The sequence below is a fragment of the Vipera berus genome (assembly GCF_964194415.1).
Source record: "Vipera berus genome assembly, chromosome: Z".
Lineage (NCBI taxonomy): Eukaryota > Metazoa > Chordata > Lepidosauria > Squamata > Viperidae > Vipera > Vipera berus.
The window spans coordinates 57,660,350-57,680,650 of record NC_138205.1 but is presented as its reverse complement, the minus strand read 5'-3'; the positions used below and the strand labels follow the sequence as shown (position 1 = coordinate 57,680,650).

At 37.7% G+C, this 20,301-nt stretch overlaps 1 protein-coding gene across 1 annotated transcript in view; it reads right to left on the bottom strand.

Moving 5' to 3' along the window:
- TRIP13 (thyroid hormone receptor interactor 13) overlaps positions 1-20,301 on the bottom strand; it is a 54,650-nt gene that overhangs the window by 27,192 nt on the left and 7,157 nt on the right. Inside the window, exons 5-9 of the mRNA XM_081346339.1 lie at positions 19,874-19,929; positions 8,610-8,700; positions 8,179-8,251; positions 7,768-7,831; positions 1,469-1,555 (exon numbers count right to left, since the gene is read on the bottom strand). Coding sequence (XP_081202465.1) covers positions 1,469-1,555; positions 7,768-7,831; positions 8,179-8,251; positions 8,610-8,700; positions 19,874-19,929 — 371 coding nt within the window. The remainder of the gene's footprint in view (positions 1-1,468; positions 1,556-7,767; positions 7,832-8,178; positions 8,252-8,609; positions 8,701-19,873; positions 19,930-20,301) is intronic.

Sequence of the window (20,301 nt, the reverse complement as noted above, 5' to 3'; positions counted from 1 at the left end):
GGAGGAGTCCTGATCCCTCACTTCTGCTTTCCCCCCCAGCCCGGGAAGCCTCCTTCTCCCCCACCCCATCCCTCCTCTCCCCAGCCCGGACCCCCTCCTCTCCCGGCCTTTTCCCCGGCGCGCACCTCCCCAAACCTCCCCAAACGTCGGCAGGTCTCCGGACGGCGGCGGCTTGGAGAGGTGCGCACGCACCTCTGCCCTTCGGAAAGGTGCGCGCGCACCTCTCGGAACGGGCGGTGCCACTCTCCATTTGGAGAGGTGCACGCACACCTCTGCCCTTCGGAAAGGTGCGCGCGCACCTCTCGGAACGGGCGGTGCCACTCTCCATTTGGAGAGGTGCGCACGCACCACTGCCCGTTCGAAGAGGTGCGCGCGCACCGGGCGGCTGGGAGCCGCAGGAGACGGCTCAAAGAGCCGCATGTGGCTCCGGAGCCGCGGGTTGTCGACATTGTGAAAACTCAGCTGCCAGTTGATCTTAATGTTATAAAATGAAAAGTATGCCATTTGCAATTAACTTGGCATAAAATAATTCATTTGCATTTAATTGCAATTGTTCAAAGAATGTTCGGAAAAATGTTCGGCCCTCCAGCATGTTCACTTCATCCAATCTGGCCCTCTTTGAAAAAAGTTTGGACACCCCTGGACTATATGATAGACATGATTCTCTAGTCCTTTCTTTGTGGAGTGCCAAAGGACTAAATGCTTTCTCCCCTCCTGTTTAACATCTAGATAAAACCACTGGCTCCACTGGTTTAAGGTTCAGTGTCATCAGTATGCCTCTCTTCCAGAATGAGATTTCCTGAGAGACCCGTGTGGTTCATCCTGTTGGCTTTCCAAAAAGCTTTGAAGATCTGGCTCTTCTCCCAGACCTTGGGCTAAGGTTGGAGGGAGGGGGTATTAAATATATTTGTATGCATGGATGTTGTTAACCACAATTGACATCTTGCTTTCTTTTTATCATTATTGTGGGTTTTTTGTCTTGTTTTGTTGTAAGCCACTCAAAATTAGTTTGCAGTCAGTCACTGCCTAAACTGAACCAAATTTATTTTTATGTGTAAACTACCATAAGTCATTCTGAATTTGGTGGCCTATGAATCTGCAATATAAATATAAATTAAAATTCAGTTTAAAAATATATTATGCAAATATATCTGATATAAAGTCTTTATGAATAGGTGTATATATATTTAAATTTGCAAACAAACACAGGCAGAATCATGAACATATTCAGACTTTAACCTAAGGATTTAAAATACTATAAATGTAACCCATATACTACAGATGGATTTTGAATTACCAATAGAACCTGCAAGAATTGAAATCTGATTTCTTTGCCTTCATACAGCCCAGCTTGGATTTTAATAGAAAAATAAATGACATAGAATTTTGTAATCAGTATACCGGTAAGATAGTATAAACACTCTCTAGTGCAAACAATTTTAATATTGAAGTACTATTATAATCATACCTCATCAATAAGTACAAATACAAGGGCATCTTTGTCATCAATTAATTCTTGAATCTTCTGAAACATTTTTGTAACAAGTTTGCCGCTCTAAAAAAAAGTAGTATATAAATTGATATTAACAGGGGTTAAAATTTAACACCTGCCTGATTATTGTTTATTCTCAAGGCAATGTGGTTGCATACTTGCTGCTGACACAAATTCTGCATGACTGAAACAATATGTTTCACTTGTAGAATCTTAACCATGACTGTTCCCCCAAAGAAGAGACATATGGAAATCCCCTTAGAAGTAGAACATGTAGGATTCTGTATTTCAGTAATCACCAAAATTATAGCATGCCAAAGGAGAAACAAAATTGTAGAATAGCATAGGACTAGGCATAAATGGAGACTGCCTATTCCTAACACCCTGGATTGATGACTATTTCTTGACACATAAACTTCATTGTGACTACAATTCTAAATACTGTATATCTATTTGACTACCCTGGTTTCAGAAAAAAGTAATATGCTGACTAGCAATAAGACTGAATTGTGTTGTTGATTTGTTCTGCTGGTTTATTCTTTTTTGGGAAATAGTCTGCCTTTTTGTAGTGTCAGTGTTGAGATTAATATAATAAATCATATGGTAGATAACAAGAAAAAAAACATACAATAAGAATCTCTATGTTATATGTGAAATCAGTTATAAGCACTGGGAAATTTATGAGAAATTTCAAAATAGCTACTCAGGCTCTTCATATATTGCTTTTTTTACTAGCCTATAGCTAAAACTCTTTGAAGCATAAAAATATATAAAATGTATATAACAAATGTATGTAGGAAGCATACCACAATAGTAATGGGTGACTTCAACTATCCAGATATCAACTGTGGGCAAACTCTGCAGTGAGTAGAAGATCAAACAAATTCCTAAACAACCTAGCCGACAACTTTGTCATCCGAAAGATGGAGGAGGGAACTACACGTAAACAATCCAACCAGTCTTAAACTTCAAAAGAGCTGACTTTAACAAACTCAGAGAGAACCTAGGAAAGATCCCATGGATGAGAATCTTAAAGGGGAAAACAAACCAAGAAGGGTGGGAAACCCTCAAAAATGTGATCATAAAAGCCAAGTACAGCACAATACCACTGAAAAAGAAAAACAAGAAATTCAAGAAGAAACCAGCATGGCTGCACAAAGATCTCTCTGACAAACTGAAAGACAAAAAGGACAAATACAAAAAACGAATAGAGGGTCGCATAACTAAGGCCGATTATCAGCAGACAGCCAGAATATGCAAAGATGAAGTCAAGGAAGCAAAGGCTCAGAACGAACAAAGACTTGCAACTGAAATCAAGGATAATAAAAAAAGTTTCATCCAATATATTAACAACAAGAAAAAAGTCAAGGAAACTACAGGCCCACTAAAAAGAAAAGATGGCAAGGAAATAACAGGAAATAGGGAGAAAGCAGAACTGCTTAACTCATACTTTGCATCAGTCTTCATACAAAAAGAAACCATCGCCCAACATACAAAAAAAACCAGTACAAAAGACAAACTAGAAACAAAAATAAAAATAAGAAAATGGTAAGAGAACACCTATCCGACCTTGACGAATATAAATCACCAGGACCTGACAGATTACATCCCAGAGTACTGAAGGAGCTGGCAGATGTTATTTCAGAACCATTGCACCATATCTTTCAAAAATCATGGAGCACCGGGGAAACACCTGAGGACTGGAAAAGGGCTGATGTGGTTCCCACCTTCAAGAAAGGGAAAAAAACAGACCCAGGAAACTACACATCAATCAGTCTAACATCAATATCTGGGAAGATCCTGGAAAAGATAATAAAAAAACAGATCTCTGAACAACTAGAAACAAAGAAAGTTATAACGAGTAGCCAGCACAGGTTTGTCAAAAACAGATCATGCCAAACCAATCTTATTTCATTCTTCGATAAAGTGACTAAACTAATAGACCAGCGAAATACTGTGGACGTAGTGTACTTAGATTTCAGTAAGGCATTTGATAAGGTAGACCACAACCTACTCCTTGCCAAGCTAGAAAAAGGTGGAATAGACAATGTCACCACCAGATTGATCTGTAGCGGGCTGGCAAACCGTACTCAACGAGTAGTCCTCAAAAGCAATACATCCATACAGAGAGAAGTAAGCAGCCAGGTATCAAGGTTCTGTCTTAGGCCCACAATTCTTCAATATCTTCATAAATTGAAGGGGAACTCATCAAATTTGCAGATGACACCAAGCTGGCAGGAGTAGCCAACACCACAGAAGATAAACCCAGGATCCAAAAAGATCTTGACGAACTTGAACAATGGGCCCTGTCCAACAAAATGAGTTTCAATGTGGGAAAAATCAGAGTCTTACATTTAGGCAGGAAAAATCAAAGGTACAGCTACAGACTGGGCAAGTCCTGGCTTAAAAACAGTGACTGTCAGAAGGACCTTGGAGTCCTAGTGGACGATCACTTAACTATGAGCCAGTAGTGTGCAGCAGCATCCCAAAAAGCCAATATAATCCTGGGATGTATAAACAGTGGCATAGAATCAAGATCACTCAAGGTATTAGTACCGCTTTATAAAACCTGGAATACTGCAACCAAATTTGGTCACAATATCACAAAAAAGATAGAGTTTGGAAAAAATTCAGAGAAGAGCAACTAAGATGATCAAAGGCCTGGAGACTAAAACATACGAAGAACGGCTGCAGAACTTGCGTTTGGCTAATCTAAATAAAATAGGGGAGACATGGTAGCAGTATTCCAGTATTTGAGGGGCTGCCACAAAGATGAGGGGGTAACATTGTTCACCAAAGCACCAGAGGGAAGGACGAAAAATAATGGTTGGAAACTGATCAAAGAGAGAAGCAACCTAGAATTAAGGAGAAACTTCCTGAAAGTGAGAATAATTAATCAGTGGAACAACTTTCCTCCAGACATTGTGGGTGCGGGCAATCCTCAACTTACAACCACTATTGAGCCCAAAATTTCATATATGAATGAAAATACACACACACACACACACAAAAGATTATCTTGTCTCATCAACATTAGTCTCACTCTGTGTGTGTTTTGTTATTATGACATGTTCATAAACTATCAAGGGTAATGGTTTCAATAAATTTCCTATTATGTGTACTAATTGTAACATTTTTTTATTTTAAATGGGGTTAACATTAAACACAGTTAAACTGCAAGTGTAGAAGGCCTATTTTATAGGGAAGAAATTATACAGATTAAATCCCACATATTGTTCAAGTTTATATTTACTGATTTCAGTTTCTACTTAGTTCTCATTAAAATTTAATTAGAGCAGTTTTTGGCAGAATTCTCTCCTGGTTTTTTTTGTTAATATGTGACTAACGACTGTTGTCTTGTTCATAAGAAATTTACATATGCCTGTACTAAATCAAATATGTTAAAAAGTAATTCTCACTATTATAATAATTTGTAAATTAAGGAGATTGAGCTCATTTATGAGAACTGAGCAGGAATAGTAAGATTAGAAATTATATGTGAAAAGAGTGCTTCTGGATATGGCTAAAACAGAATTATAGGGGGAAAAGGCTAGAGGGGAAGGCTTTGGACATCATAGTAGCGACAAGAATGGGGCGATATGATAGGAGGCAGGGAGTAAGGCTCTTGGCGAAGACTGGCTTAGTATTTAGTACTAATGTTGCATTCTAGCCTCTTGTGCTCAACCCTGAAGATCATCTTCAGAGCTTCACTGATTTTGGTCTCTTTGTTATTTAATACAATGTTAGTCTGTAATAAGATTCTCCTCATCCATGATCTAATCATGAATGACAGGACCAACTAGATGCATTACCGATACCCAGGTACACTTGAATGTGCTCTCTCTTGGAAATGTCCTTTCTTTTGCTTTGAAGGTGGTGCCAGCTACAAAGCTTGAACAGGGTAGCAGTACAGCTGCAGGTGTCAGAGAATTTCTGGTGATTTTTAGGGACACTACACTTGACAGATGCAAGATCCTTGACTCCATGGATAAATTGGTGGTTCCTTCAAATGATCATTCTGAGAGAATTTATCTTGCTTTCTCTGAGTCACCATGGACCTGATCCAGAATGCTGCATGCCAAACTCATAGTGGAGTAACATGTTATATTTGGTTTATGCAGTGGCAATATGAACTGATGTTGGAAAATATCAGTCTCTTATCTTGGGCAGAACTTTCCCTCCTAACTATGCAGCCCTCTGTACTGTAACTAATTTCCCTGCAGTAAAGAAGGATCTGTTTGACTGGTTAGCCAAAGCCTTATATTCCAGAGGAAACTAGGGGTTGTTCCTGAAACACCTATTGAATAGTCTGACCAAGGCTGTCACTGCTTGTAATGGATCAGTGATAACAGCCTTGGATCAGACTTGTATGAACTCTGTGGATGCTGTAAGGCCTCAATTTTTAGAGGAACTTTCCAAGATGAAACAGTGAAAGACATTAAAGAATGCTGCTGGAGAAATACAAAAAACAAATCAAACCAAGTATGAAATATGGAGAACAATAACATATAACAAAAGGCCTATTTGAATGAAATTTAAATAAGACAAGACCTACTTATATAAAGACTTTGCCACCATTTGGCAAAATAATACTTAATATTTCACTATTCTACAGGCCATTTGTATTATGCAAATATATTAAGATTACTGGGCTAATATGATGACAAGGAAAGGAAATTAGATGCCTGTTCTAAATAATGATAAACCATTCACTTCTACTATTACTAAATCTGTTCTTTCAAACTCTATTTCTACAATGATTCTAATTGCTTTTTCTAAGTCTGAGGAAATTTCAAATATGCAATATCAATAATTCATTTGTTTTTGAAAGGGATATAATGGAAAATATGCTTCCCCAATACTGTTAGAGAGAGGCTGGCTACCCATAGATTGAAAGAAAGATGGGAGGTCTCAAGTTTGGTTTCTTCTCCTGAGATTGTTAGCTCCACCTCTTGCTATCTGAAAGGTTTTATTATACTTTCCTACTTCAACATCTAAATTGTGATAATAGGTCTGAATTGATCTGGCATACTTCTATGAATGTTGATTATTATATTATTGAGGATAACAATTTATTTTGGTTTGTTAATTTTGTCCCCTTTTATCCTTTATTTTTGCTGTGTAATATTTTTTAATTTTTATATGGGGGTTGTTTTATATTCATTGCAATGACATGCAAATATATTTAACAATAATAATAAAGTGGAATGGAAAAACTGTGTAGCATCACTTCTTAATAGGTTTGAGATGCATGGATAAGATCTAAGGTTTAAAACCGTAAAATGGCACAAAACATTTAGGACTTGATATACCACAAATTATAATAAATTTCACAGATTCAGTGGGTGGGACCTGAGGATCAAAGGTTAAAGTGTTGAAAAAAGATAAGAATTATTTGTTTTGTTTAAGAACAATAACATTTAATTACAAAAGTTACAAGAAATAATTAAGCAGGAACAGTCCCATAAAATAAAACTTAAAATCTTATGGTAAACCTATACGTTGGAGACAAATAAATTTCTGCAATAAAACGTCTTACTAACTTTCTAGGATATATCACTTTGAATTTTGCTCAGAGATTTAGCAGTAATTCTTCCATGCTCCTCTAGTTTCATTCCTTTCCAGAAATGTTTCTCAGCCACCTACCTCCATTTTTTTTCTCCCAAAGTTCTCTTTCTGAAAGCTCAGGAGCACCTAATTTACCTAAGAGTAATTTACATCAAAGTCCATTCCAGCCTTACCCTACTCTACCATCAACAATCTTCATCTGTTTCACTTGGAGAGCTCTCTCCTCAGAATCTCCCTCAAACCTATTTTCTTTCTGTTATCAGCTTTCCTTCCCAATCTCTTTCTTCTTTATTTCTAGAGGTGGATTTTTCGGTTTTGCTCCAGCAAAAAAACTCTCTTCTTCCCCCTCTACTCTAGAGATTAGGATTCCAAAACAACTAAGCTTTTGTTCTCTTTAGGAAAGGTATGATTTATTCCCTCCCCCTTCCCTTCATTATTAGGCATATCCTGTTGGAGAGCAAAAGTATGGAAACCCTGTTTGATTCATCAGTGTTAAGTAGTCTTTTGGGCTGAGTCAACTTGCCTACTTTTCTAATGTGTGGCAGATTCTGGAATAAATAGTGGCTTGTCCAGGTTCATTACACTGAGATGACAGTTTATTTTTACACCAAAAACTAGCAAAGGAGTATAAATTCCCTACCAACTCAATATATCCCAGAAATCACAAAAGGGAGTTCAACATCTGAAAAAAATATATAAATACATACCTCTGAGAACCATTTAGAGAAGAGGCTGTGGCTATTTATCTCTATCAACTGTCCATAGCAGTACCTAAAAGTTCAATTAAAATTAACCCTTAAAACAAAGATTATTATTTCTGTATTGTCTTTATAAAGCATTAGACCAAATGAGACTTTTATTTTACTGTGAGAATTAACTAAAACAAATGAAGCTGAAACAGGGTCAATAAATAACTATCATTAAATAAGGATCTTTACATTGTTGTGGAAGCAGAGGTTGCACAACAGGGATGGAATGATGTCCAAATGAAAAAGGTCCAGATTAAAAAAAGAACAGCATACATACAATAATATTCAACCATTGCAAATAAAGATTGAAATGCTAGCTTGTGAATTAGATGCTATTTTAATTTTGAATACAGAAAATATGAAAATTACCTATGTGAAAGTCTAATAGTCAACTTCTGAGCCATTGCTCTACAAAGAGACGTTTTACCAGTACCAGGAGGACCTACAATCAAAATATAGCACACTATTAAATAACTTAATTCAGCATGTTTCCAACCACATCAGCTGACAGCATTTGTTACTGAATTATGGCAGTCTCTCAATAGTAACAAGTCACACAAAGTAGTCCAATATATGAAAACACAGTACAAGGCAATAATTGGGACTATATTTTGTTTCATCTTTCATCTTCCATTATAGTAGAGTATGGGAGAAATAATACTGATTTTCTATCAGAATTATTCTACAAATTATTTAAGCCACTGAAGAGAAACATTCTCAGTCATACAAAATGCTATAAATTAAATATTACATTAAAGTATTCTAGCAGCATACGTTTTAATTAAAAAGATAATAGTTACCATGTAGTAGAATAACTCTGTTCCACGATATCAAGTTGTTATCAACACTTCGGTCAGAGAATAGTAATGCTGTGGTCACATAATTTAATAGCTAATTAAAGAGCAAAGTAGAAAATAACATATTAGAACAAAAATGAACATTAAATGTTTCCATCAATGTGAAGAACAATCCAATCCAATGATATTAAGGCATAAGAGAAAATCTGCAACTAACCTAATGTCTAGTACTTTTATTATAATGTCATAATAAAAGTATTAGACATTAGGTTAGTTGTAGACTTAGTAGACTTGAATAAAAACAAAGAGCAATTTTTAATTTTATCATCAAATGCTGAAAAAGCCTTTGACCAAATTGTAGCCGTTATTACATTTTGTTATTTTTCCTTTTTCTATTGTATTTTTCCCTTTTTTAAAAGCACTTTTTATGCAATGTCTTTTCTTTGAGAATGAATGGATTTATATTATAATTATCTTCATGATTTATGCCTTTTCTTCTTTTGGTATTATTTTAAAACAATGAATAAATACAAATAATAGGAATTTAGCTTCCTTTCTTAGTAAATAACTATTTTCCAAAACCCTTTCCCCACCTTGTTGAATGGAAGTGTGGTATTTTACACACATACATACGTTCAAAATTTTGTGACTGACAAAGAGTTAAAGGGAGAGTAGTATAGCTATTTCAAGTTCTTTAGCTATACTAGTCTCCCTTTAACTCTTTGTCAGTCACAAAATTTTGAATTTACAGTGTTTACAGTAGTGACATTTGCCTGCAAAAGATGCTCCTGGACTGGAGCGAAATGCAGAACAGACTGCTTTATATTTGGTAGACTGGGTGCTCCACCCAACTCATAGATACATACATACATGTAAACATAAGATTTGGGGAAAAATGATATCAAATCAGGTAGAATTTTGGAATAAAATAGTATACCCATTTATGAATTATATTTTTCTTGTAAATACCTACAATTTCTCAATATCATTTTTAAATGCCTATTTCTTCAGGATTCAAGAATGTAGAATACATAATCCTAAATTAGATAATTTAGCTTTTTAAAATTGAGTACTGTATTTGTACAAATATATGAAATGAGCCAATAAAAGGAAAAATTATTTCCCCTAATGCCATGTCACAAGTACAACTAAGATTAGTAATTTTATTATTTTTTTCTTTCTCTTTCTCTCTCTTTCTCTATTATGTGAAAACTTCAATTGACTGAAGTTATAATGGATTGTGGAGGGTACACTGTATGGAAAATAGGAATGTTGTGTTTGTGAAACTAAGAGAAAGGGGGAATATACCATAATCTAAATGAAGGCAATCTGATTTTGGGGAAGTGAATTACTGAATATATCCATATATAATTAAAGGTATGGGCTAAGTATGAACAAAAGGGTTAAAACCAGACTTCCAGCTTGATGTTGCAGTGCCACGGACACAGGAAGATGGGGCTCCATCTTTCATGCCTGAATCCGCTCCGCTGGGGGACCCTGGAAAGGGTCAAAAGTTGCCCCGTAGAGGCGATGAGCAAGGAGGGGACCCTGGTTTGATTGCGGGAGGGCAGTGCCCCTTCTGTTTGATCCGGAGAAGCCCTCCAAACTGGCAGGCTGTTGACAGCCAAAGTCAAAACCACTACCAAGTAAATTTCAAGCAACGCGGATGAAACAGGGTGAGACCTGATCCTCTCTTTAAGATTCTAAATTTTATTTCCTGGAAAAGCTGCTCAAAGCATTTTTTACCCCACCCTTTAGGAAAAGCAGAGACTAACTACCCGGGGGAAACAGAGCAACCATAAGATTAATTTTAATCTAATTATATATTCTTTTGAAACTTGCGGACTAAAAGTGTTCTTTTTTCTTATTAGAGACTGTTGTGTTTTGGTGTTTTTTTTTAAAAAAAATAAGACTTGAAAAACCACCAAATAAGTTTTGGACTTAAAAAGCTATAAAACGGCGTTGGTGACATCTTGTGGCAAATTATGGCATTACAATTTGTTATTGCCTAAAAGAAACCTGGCTTGAAGCCCAGACTTCAGGAAAAAAAATGTTTGGCCTCAACAGCTACTAACTTTGAAAAACCCAGCTGCAAAGAAGTGATTTCTGGGTGGCTTATCTGTGTGACAGGGATGATGTACTGTTTTGGAAGATGGCCTGCCTGAACTATGAATGTAAACTTTTATTGACTCTCAGAGCTATGCTTGGGGAACTGCTTTCCTATTTCCCTAAATGAGAAGCATTTATTACACGAGATGATGGAACACCTTGGATTATAAATTCTTAGTTAATATTATAAAAACCACCTATAAAATATGTTTTTGCTCTGACAATATAAGAGGCAGCCTTTTGCTTTAACTGTTTTGCTTTGAATCACTAAAGGGGGGGGAATGGTAACCCGGATGTTTTGATAAGATAAAGGATGGCGCGCTTCAGAAGAGAAGTGAAACTTTGTATGTTAAACTAATTGGAGAATGTGATTCATGACGTGTAATTAAGGGAGGGAATTGTATGATATGTTCAGGGGAGGAGAATTCAGATTCTGGCATCCATCCATGAGTGCCGATGCTTCGTTCTCATTATTATAGACTTTTTAGAAAAACAATGCCTGAATGTTCTTTGATCTGTCTCCCTAATCGGAACCATGACACCTAGCTGCAAAAGACAAAAAATATTTTTAACATTTGATTCTAAAGTCTTCAACTTAACATATTATTAAGAAAATATGGATGAAGATCAGGAAAAAATCCTTTCCATGTTGAAATCAATACACAAAACTATCCTTTCAGCTTGTGATAAAATAAGAAGCAACACAAAGGAACAATGTTCTAGCTTAAATACACAAACCCAGATCTTGATTACAAGCAAAGAAGTAACAATGCAGAAAACAAAAGGAAAATTGGAACAACTAAACGCCAAGGCAGAAGACCCAACTGACCAACATACCTAGCCAACTGAAAAATCAGAAAATGGAGTGACAACATTGAAAATGGAAAAGACTTTTCACAAATCAAGAAATCAGAATATATTTGAGGAAAAGAAAGAACAGACTGAATGGAAGATAAAAGTTATCAGGAGAATTGTTGGAAATTGGAGTAGCAGGGAGGTGGTTTAATGAATACCAATGGGCTTGTTCTTCCAAAAAAACTTTAACCAAATGATCTTTCTTATTCCAAATAATATATATGAAAATAGAGGGAGAAATATTTGATGGTTCGAAGGCACTGACATGGAAGGTTAGCTAGCAAAGGAAGAAAGCCAGAGTAAGGCTGAAGAAAATAATGGTGTTCACTTATTAGAGGGGATATTATATTACCAATTAGATGAATATGGTGGGAAATAGATAACTTTTAGAAAATAGAGTAACATTATAATTAAATAGATAAGATGCGTAACTAGAATATTAGACTTTGGTATGAAAAGGGAAAAAGGGAGAAGTTGAGATAAGGGAAGCTTTTGGTCAGCTAAATATAAAGTACTTGGAAATCATAAATAATAGTGTTTTCTTGAATATTGATGGGAAAATTAAAGTTTGGGGGAAGCAATAACAGGACATTGTTTATACAAGGACATTAAGTGCAAATGCAATCAAGATATATATAGGCTAAAAATTATTGATAAATTTAACAATGATGTTTCTGCTTAGTTGAAAATAAGAATTGTTTGCCCGATATGAGATAACAGATATTATTGGAAAGAGGAAGGAAGTATTTGATGTTCTAATATTAGACTTAAGCTAAAAATTTATGCATATTACTGAATTATTGATTAACCCAGACAACACCTATAATGGTTTTGATTTATTATGGGATACTGTATTATCAATTAGATGACTGAACATGATGGAAAACAGATAACTTTTAGAAAAGAGAACAATATTATAATGAAATAGATAAGATGCATAACCAGAATATTAGACTTTAGTATGAAAAGGGAAAAAGGGAAAAGTTGAGATAAGGGAAACTTTTGGTCACCTAAATATAAAATTACTTGGAAATTATAAACAATAGTGTTCCTTTGAATACTGATGGGAAAATAAAGCCTGAAAAAAGCAATAACAGGACTTTGATTGTATACAAGGATTAAGTGCAAATGTAACTAAGATATGTGTAAGGTAAAAAATATTGATAACTGTAACTAAGATGTTTTTATTTAGTTGATAACAGTAAGAATTGTACTAGTCTAATATGTTGTTGTTGTTAGCTGCGAAGTCGTGTCTGACCCATCGGGACCCTATGGACAACGTTCCTCCAGGCCTTCCTGTCCTCTACCATCTTCTGGAGTCCATTTAAGCTCACACCTACTGCCTCAGTGACTACATCCAGCCACGTCATTCTGTCGTCCCTTTCTTCTCTTGTCCTCAATCTTTCCCACCATTAGGCTCTTCTCCAGTGAGTCCTTCCTTCTCATTAAGTGGCCAAAGTATTTGAGTTTTAGCTTCAGGATCTGGCCTTCTAAAGAGCAGTCAGGGTTGATCTCCTCTAGGACTGACCAGTTTGATCGCCTTGCAGTCCAAGGGACTCGCAGGAGTCTTCTCCAGCACCACAGTTCAAAGACCTCAATTCTTTGGCGCTCAGCCTTTCTTATGGTCCAACTTTCACTACCATACATTGCAACTGGGAAGACCATGGAAAAAGAGAGGAAGTATCTGATGTTGTAACTTGAAATTTATACTAAAGGTTTATGTACACTATTGAACTACTGATTAACCCAATCATCATGTTGCTTTTTAAATATCCAATTGTAAAATGAGAAAAATCAATAAAATATTATAAAAAAACAAACAAAAATGATTATTAACCACAAAACATAGGAGAAAATAGTGTAACAGTCAGACCTAAAGAGGAGTTAGGCTGGCTGTGAAAGTAAGCTTTGCCCTGGTTATAAAATGACCCTTTCCTATACTTATAATGCATAAGTTTATATACACTCCCATCAGCCAAAGATGTTAAATTGGGGTGAAATAAATTTCATTTCTGATGAAAAAAAATCTTTCTTACTTAACTCCATCTATTAAGGAAAAGAAAACTAAAACAATCTTAAAACTATACAACTAATTGTCATGGTTCCGATAGATGAGACCAATTAAAAGAACTTCAAGGCAAGGAATTCTTCCTCAAAGAACATTTTTATTTGGCTACAAAATAATAGCACGTACAAAGGTGAACCCCAGACTAAATTCCCCTTCCTCTGGTTACAAAGTTGCAAGTTCTAATTCCCACCCCAATTAGATGTCATCAATCACATTCACCAATTGTTACTAAACGCGGGCATTCCTCCCAGATCTCCAGCCCACCAAAATGTTATCAGTAATGATCTTGGTTCCCATACTTGAGAATTGTTATGGCTAACTTAAAACTACACTTCCCCCCTCCTTCCTTTTTAAATATGTGGCAACCAAAAACAAAGTGAAAATGGCTTCAGTTCAATTTGTTGCAGCGTTGACATTCGGCTCCCTTTAAAGAAAGGAGAAACCCTGCAATTCAAACAAGAATAAAAGTTAAGAATCCCCTCTCGGTTTATTTGGATGCTTCTCACAGAATTTGTGTATCAATCTATCAGCTTTCACATCAGTACTTTTTACCCAGGTGGCCTCTGATAACGGGTATTATTTCCATTGCACCAAATATTGCAATTTGCCTTTGTATAATCTAGCATCAAGAATGCGTTTTACTTCGTAATGAGTCTGTCCAGCTACCATAAGCGAACCAGATGCTTTCTTGGGGGGGTCTCTCAAGGTTGACTCCCTGAAAGGCTTTAACAGACTGCTATGGAACACTGGGTAGATCTTTCCTAGGAGACAGGGGACTTTTAACTCTACAGTGACTGGGTTTATGATCTGGACCATAGGAAATGGTCCTAGGTATTTTGGTCCCAATTTTTTGCTAAGTAACTTAAGTCTTAGTTACTTTGTAGAAAGATAAACCTTTTCTCCCTTTTCTGAGGTGCTCTTTTCTTATCAGCTTGTTTTTTTTGTAAATCTCTTGAGGCTTTTGTCCAAGCTTTCTTTGTATTGTCCCAAACACCCCTCCAAGCAGACACCCACTGATCTAATGTTTGAGAGGCAGGGGGGTCCTGGGGGTATTCAGGCATCGGAATAAAATCCCTTCCAGTGGGCTATTTTAAATGGCGTTAAGTCCAGTGCTGCTATGTACTGTGTTGTTATAAGCCATTTCAGCAAAAGGGAGATCAGTCCAGTTTATCTGTTGGTAATTTACATAGCATCTAAGATACTGCTCCACCATTGCATTCACTTTTTCAGCCACTCCATTTGCAGAAGGATGAAAAGCCGATGACAGTCCTTGTATAGAACCAATCAGCTTAAAAAAAATCTCTCCAAAATCTGGCCGTAAATTGAACTCCCATCCAAAATTATTCATTTTAGTGCGCCATGCAGCCAGTAAATATGCTTAACTTGGCTAATTTCTGGGCAAAGGGGAGACCAGAGCATGCTATAAAGTGAGCCTGCTTTGAAAAAAGGTTGATTACAGTCCATATTACCATATTTCTTCTACTCTCTGGCAATTCAACAATAAAGCCCATAGCGAACTCTTCCCATGGCTGAGAAGGATCTGCTACAGGCTGTAACAGTCCAGGGTGCTTTCCTAGGATTCTTTTCACGGTAGCACAGACTGCACAACTTTTTACATAGTTCTCCACATCTTTCTTTAAGCCTGGCCACCAAAATTGCCTCCAAATTAAATGTAGTGTCTTTAAATATCCAAAGTGACCAGCTTGTTTAATATTGTGACTATGTTGGAGCGCTTGGAGTTTGAGCAATTCAGGCAAATACAATTTCTCCCTTTCCAAGCTAATCCATCCCTATGGATCAGGATGGTTTGGTTTTCTTTGAGCCATTTGTCATTTTCCAGTTCTTGCTTTCCTTGTCAATAGGTCATCTGAGTTAGGTGACTTCACGTGTTGTTGTTTCCCAGAAGTTATTTGAGAAATGAACTGAGGCAGTGGCATAATAGAGTCTATGATCTGTTCACATTGGTTTTTACACTGAAGCAGCCTAGAGAGGGCATCAGCTAAAAAATTCCTTCTACCTGTATATATTTCAAAGTAAAGTTAAAGTGATTAAAATATTGCGCCCAGCATACTTATTTGGAGGACAGTTTACAGGGAGTTTTCAGTGCCTCTAAGTTTTTGTGATCATCCTGTACTTCAAAAGGCACCTTGCTCCCCTCTAGGAAATGAAGCCAAGTCAGTAAGGCCCATCTAATTGCAAACAGCCTTCTCCCAAACAGCCCATCTCCGCTCTGTGTCAGTGAGTTTTTTCGAAGGGCAAGTGTAAGATTGTAATTCTCTTTTATGGTACTTTTATAAAAGAACTGCCCCCACAGCCACATCGCTGGCATCAGCTTGAATCACAAATTGCTCCTCAGGATGAGGGTGTTTTGAGGATTGGTTCTGCGGCAAACAGTCTTTTTAAATTCTCAAAAGCAGCTTGGCATTCTAATGACCAGTGTAGGGGTTTACCTGGTTGTGGCTTACCCCCATCCTTGCCAGTTTTTAATAGTTCTGTAAGAGACAAAGCAATCTCAACAAATCAGGGGATAAATTGGCAGTACAAATTAGGAAACCCCAAAAAACTTTGGAGCTGTTTCCAAGCTCGTAGGGGCTGCCATGCAATTATGGCTTTTACTTTAGTAGGATTCATTTCAATGCCTTCGCTGGAGTTTCTGTAACCCAGATAATCCAAACGTGCCTGATGGAACTCATACTTTGAGAGTTTTGTGTAGAGTTTAGTGCTCAGCAGCTTTTTGAGTACTTCTCATACTAAAATTGTATGTTCTCCCATAGTCTCTGTATAAAGATGTCATCAAGATAAACCAAAACTCCCTTTATATAAATGATCATGCAGTACTTGATGAGCTGCATGCACACAGCAGGAGCTCCTTGTAATCCAAAAGGCATGACTTTAAACTGAAAACTACCCAGGGGGCTGTTGAAAGCAGTTTTCCATTCATCTCCTTTTCTTATTCTACCTGATAATACACCTCTCTTAGGTGATACTTGGTAAAAAAATCGTCCCTTTGCCAGTGGGCTAATATGTCTTCATTAAGGGGAGAGGGTACATATTCTCCACACTAAGTGTTTAACCCTTTAAAATCCACATAGCTTCAGCAATGCATCTTTTTTTCCTTTAAAAAGTACAGGGGCGGCCACTTTGGATTTTGCACTAAATTTTTATCAATGTATTCCCTCCTTCACTTCGAGGGGAGGGGGGTCACTGCACACATCTTCGGATTTGGCAAGTTAGCTTCTGGTAGGATCTCAATGGCACAGTCAGTGGTTCTATGGGGGGGTGGTGTAGGATGTCACAGTCTGTCTCACTGAACACTTCAGCCAAATCTTGGTATTCGCTAGGAATGAAAGGCACTCCTGGTAGGGGATTTGCCGCCGCCTTTAGGGTTTCAGAAGGCTGATCTGGGATCCCTCTTGTGTCACTAGACGGGTTGGGGGGTAATGGCCCTATGGCTTACCTCAGAGTTCTCATTCCATTCTCCCACCATATTAAAGGTTTCCACTTGTCCAATCAGGCTAATCCTAAGATCACTGCCTCAGTCAGTTTTGGTACCACCACAAACCAGATACGGTAAATTCCCAATGCTCCCCCACCTCTAGTCGTACTGGCTCTATTAGGTGGGTGACTTGGGCTACGCCCAGTAAGGACCCATCCACCTGTTCGAACCTCATGGTGGAGGAAAGCTTTTTAGCTCTGATGCCTAACTTGAGAACAGTAGGGAGGTTGATTAGGCATTGTGAAAACCCAGAGTCTATCAATACACGTAAGCCCATCCACGCTCCTGTCTTAGAGACCAAGAGCTTGGCAGAGAAGGAAAAAGGTGGAACAGGCTGACTCACTATCGGGTCATTTTCTCCTTCAAGATAGCTTTCATACAGAGCAAATGAAAGACCGGCTTCAGTCGGGGCCTCAGGTTTCTCTTGAGTAGGGGAGGTGACTTGAACCACTTTTTGGCTGAGGGAAAGGAACTGGATAGACAGCTGCTTCGTGACGTGATTGACTACATCTAAAACATTTGATCAGGGGTTTTGGAGCTCCTGTGGTCACGGCTGGTGAGGCTCGTCAGGAGAGCTGACGCCTCGCTGGATCTGGTTTTGGTCTAGGTCCAGGCGCCGCTGGCTTCCTGTAGCGGTTTAACGTGATGTCTAAATTCACGGCCAAGTGATACCACTTGTGGAGTTGATCAGGGATCCCTCTGTAGATGCATGCCTGGAACAGATCTGGATCCAATTCAGACTTGAAATGAACAACTAGTGATCGCTCAGGCCACTGCATAATTCTGCCACCCACTCTCCGGAATTCACACACATATTCCTTCGCTGGCCGACCCCTCTGTTTCACCTCATGAATGTCTTTTTCAGCTTTCAGGGTTAGGGAACCATCTTTAAACCTGGTCCTTTGTCCTTAGATAAACAGATTGAAGTTCCATAGCTCAGGTGATTGCTCGTTGTACAAGCCATTCAACCACTCTGCTGCCTCCCCCTCTAGGTTTGCCGATACCACATCAACCATATTGGCAGGGTCTGGATAGGCATTAGCATTCTGGTTCATGTGGGAGCACACTTGATTCAAGAAGTTAGCTTCTCAGGGATGCCATCAAATGTGGGATTGAAAGGAGGGGCTTCCACACATCGCTGCCAATCTAAGAGCCTGCAGCAATCTGCCCTGCTGCAGTTGGTCTCATGGGAGCCCCGTTGCTTGGTGAGCTCTTGGTAGGGGCCCTGGTCTGGTGTGGCATCAGCGATGCTTGGGACTAAGTCACTGGGGGTAACAATCAGGACTGAGTCTGTATTGATAACGGTCAGGACTAGCATGGTGCTGATATTGATCTCTTTTTCGGCTGGGTTGTTTATGAACACCAAGTATCTCCGATAGATAGGACTCCCTCCGATAGCAATAAGGGCTCCAACTGGATCTCCCGTTCCTTTGGTCTCGCGCCTGCTGCCGGAGCTACCGAAGTCACAATCTCCATCAGGGCAATGGCCTGCACTCCATCCACTGACGTGGTTGCTGTAGCTTTGAGGCCAGCAGCAGGTTCTTCCTTTTTCTCCATCATGGAATCTTCCCTGAGTCTTTGTCGTCCTCCCAAGACTTTGGGTAGGCAACCGGAGCTCAGGACTCCGTGGTATTAAGAGTATGGAATCTAGGGTTAATGTCATGGTTCCGATAGATGAGACCAATTAAAAGAACTTCAAGGCAAGGAATTCTTCCTCAAAGAACATTTTTATTTGGCTACAAAATAACAGCATGTACAAATGTGAACTCAACACTAAATTCCCCTTCCCTTGGTTACAAAGTTGGAAGTTGCAATTCCCACCCGTTAGATGTCATAAATCACATTCATCAATTGTTACTAAATGCGGGCACATCTCCCAGATCTCCAGCCCACCAAAATGTTATCAGTAATGACCTTGGTTTCCATACTTGAGAATTGTTGTGGCTAACTTAAAGCTATACTCCCCCCCTTTCCTTTCTAAATATGTGGCAACCGAAAATGAAGTGAAAATGGCTTCAGCTCAATTCATTGCAACGTTGACATTAATCTTTTCACTTTCATTCAGATGTTACAGATACTAATTAAGAGGAAGTTTTTCAAACGGTCTTCCTTCAAATGATATGACTAGCAGCTAGCCTATAAAAGGAATATAGCTTTTGACACTTAAGTATTGTAATATATTTATATTTTTAAACTAGACTCCACTTCACAGGATTAATGAAGTCTTATTTTCAGGTATCCAATCCTTACCATGAATTCCACTTCATTTTTAATACTCCTGTAATACCATTTTTATTTTGCAGAGATCAGGAGGCACCAAGTTCTTCCAGGTAGGTGGAAACACAGGGAAGTAATTTAAGTAAAGTTATTAAAACAATAGTTGTTATCAATCATGGGATGGAGGAAATTCCTGTAATTAATAATGTAATTCTGATCCTGTAAAATCATTGCAAAAAAGGCATCTTTTTAAATGAAGAAAATCTGACATAGCCAGTTTGATCCAATTTAGATCAACTGGAGTTAGAACTGAAGAAATTTCTTGGAGGAGAATCAAAATGTTTTTAAAGGAAAAAAAAAGTCCAGTTACCTTTTGATACAAGTACCTTTGGGACAATCATGACCTGAGATTGGGAATGTCCATAGACCTAGCCACACTGACTTTGTCAATCTGATAAATTATAAATTACATTGTTTCAAACATAGACAACCATTTAAAAACCTGATAAAAATGTAACTTACATCTGATTTTATTTCAGCATCATAAATCAGACTTTCCCACAGACAGTGAAACTCAACTGTGAAAGATAAAAATTGTACATTATTTTAAAGAGAAAAAAAGGCAAGCTATTAAAAACAGTATAGTTGGCAATAGAAACCTTGGAATTTTTGAAGTAGAGTGTAGGGACTATAATAATGCAGAACTGAGTATTTTACCCATATTGCTATACTGGCAAGTCAGAAAACTCCCAATTAACTGAAAAGAAAGTTTTGAAAAGTGAAAAATCGAAACCACACGGCTTCTAAGTAAAAATGAAACCAAAAATAGTGATAATTTTGTAAAAATATACAGATAGTGATTGTATGTATCTTATGGAATATTCATTATCTTCCTTTGAAGTCTAAGTCTAAGGAAATGCATTTCTGAACAATTAACATCCTTTTTTATA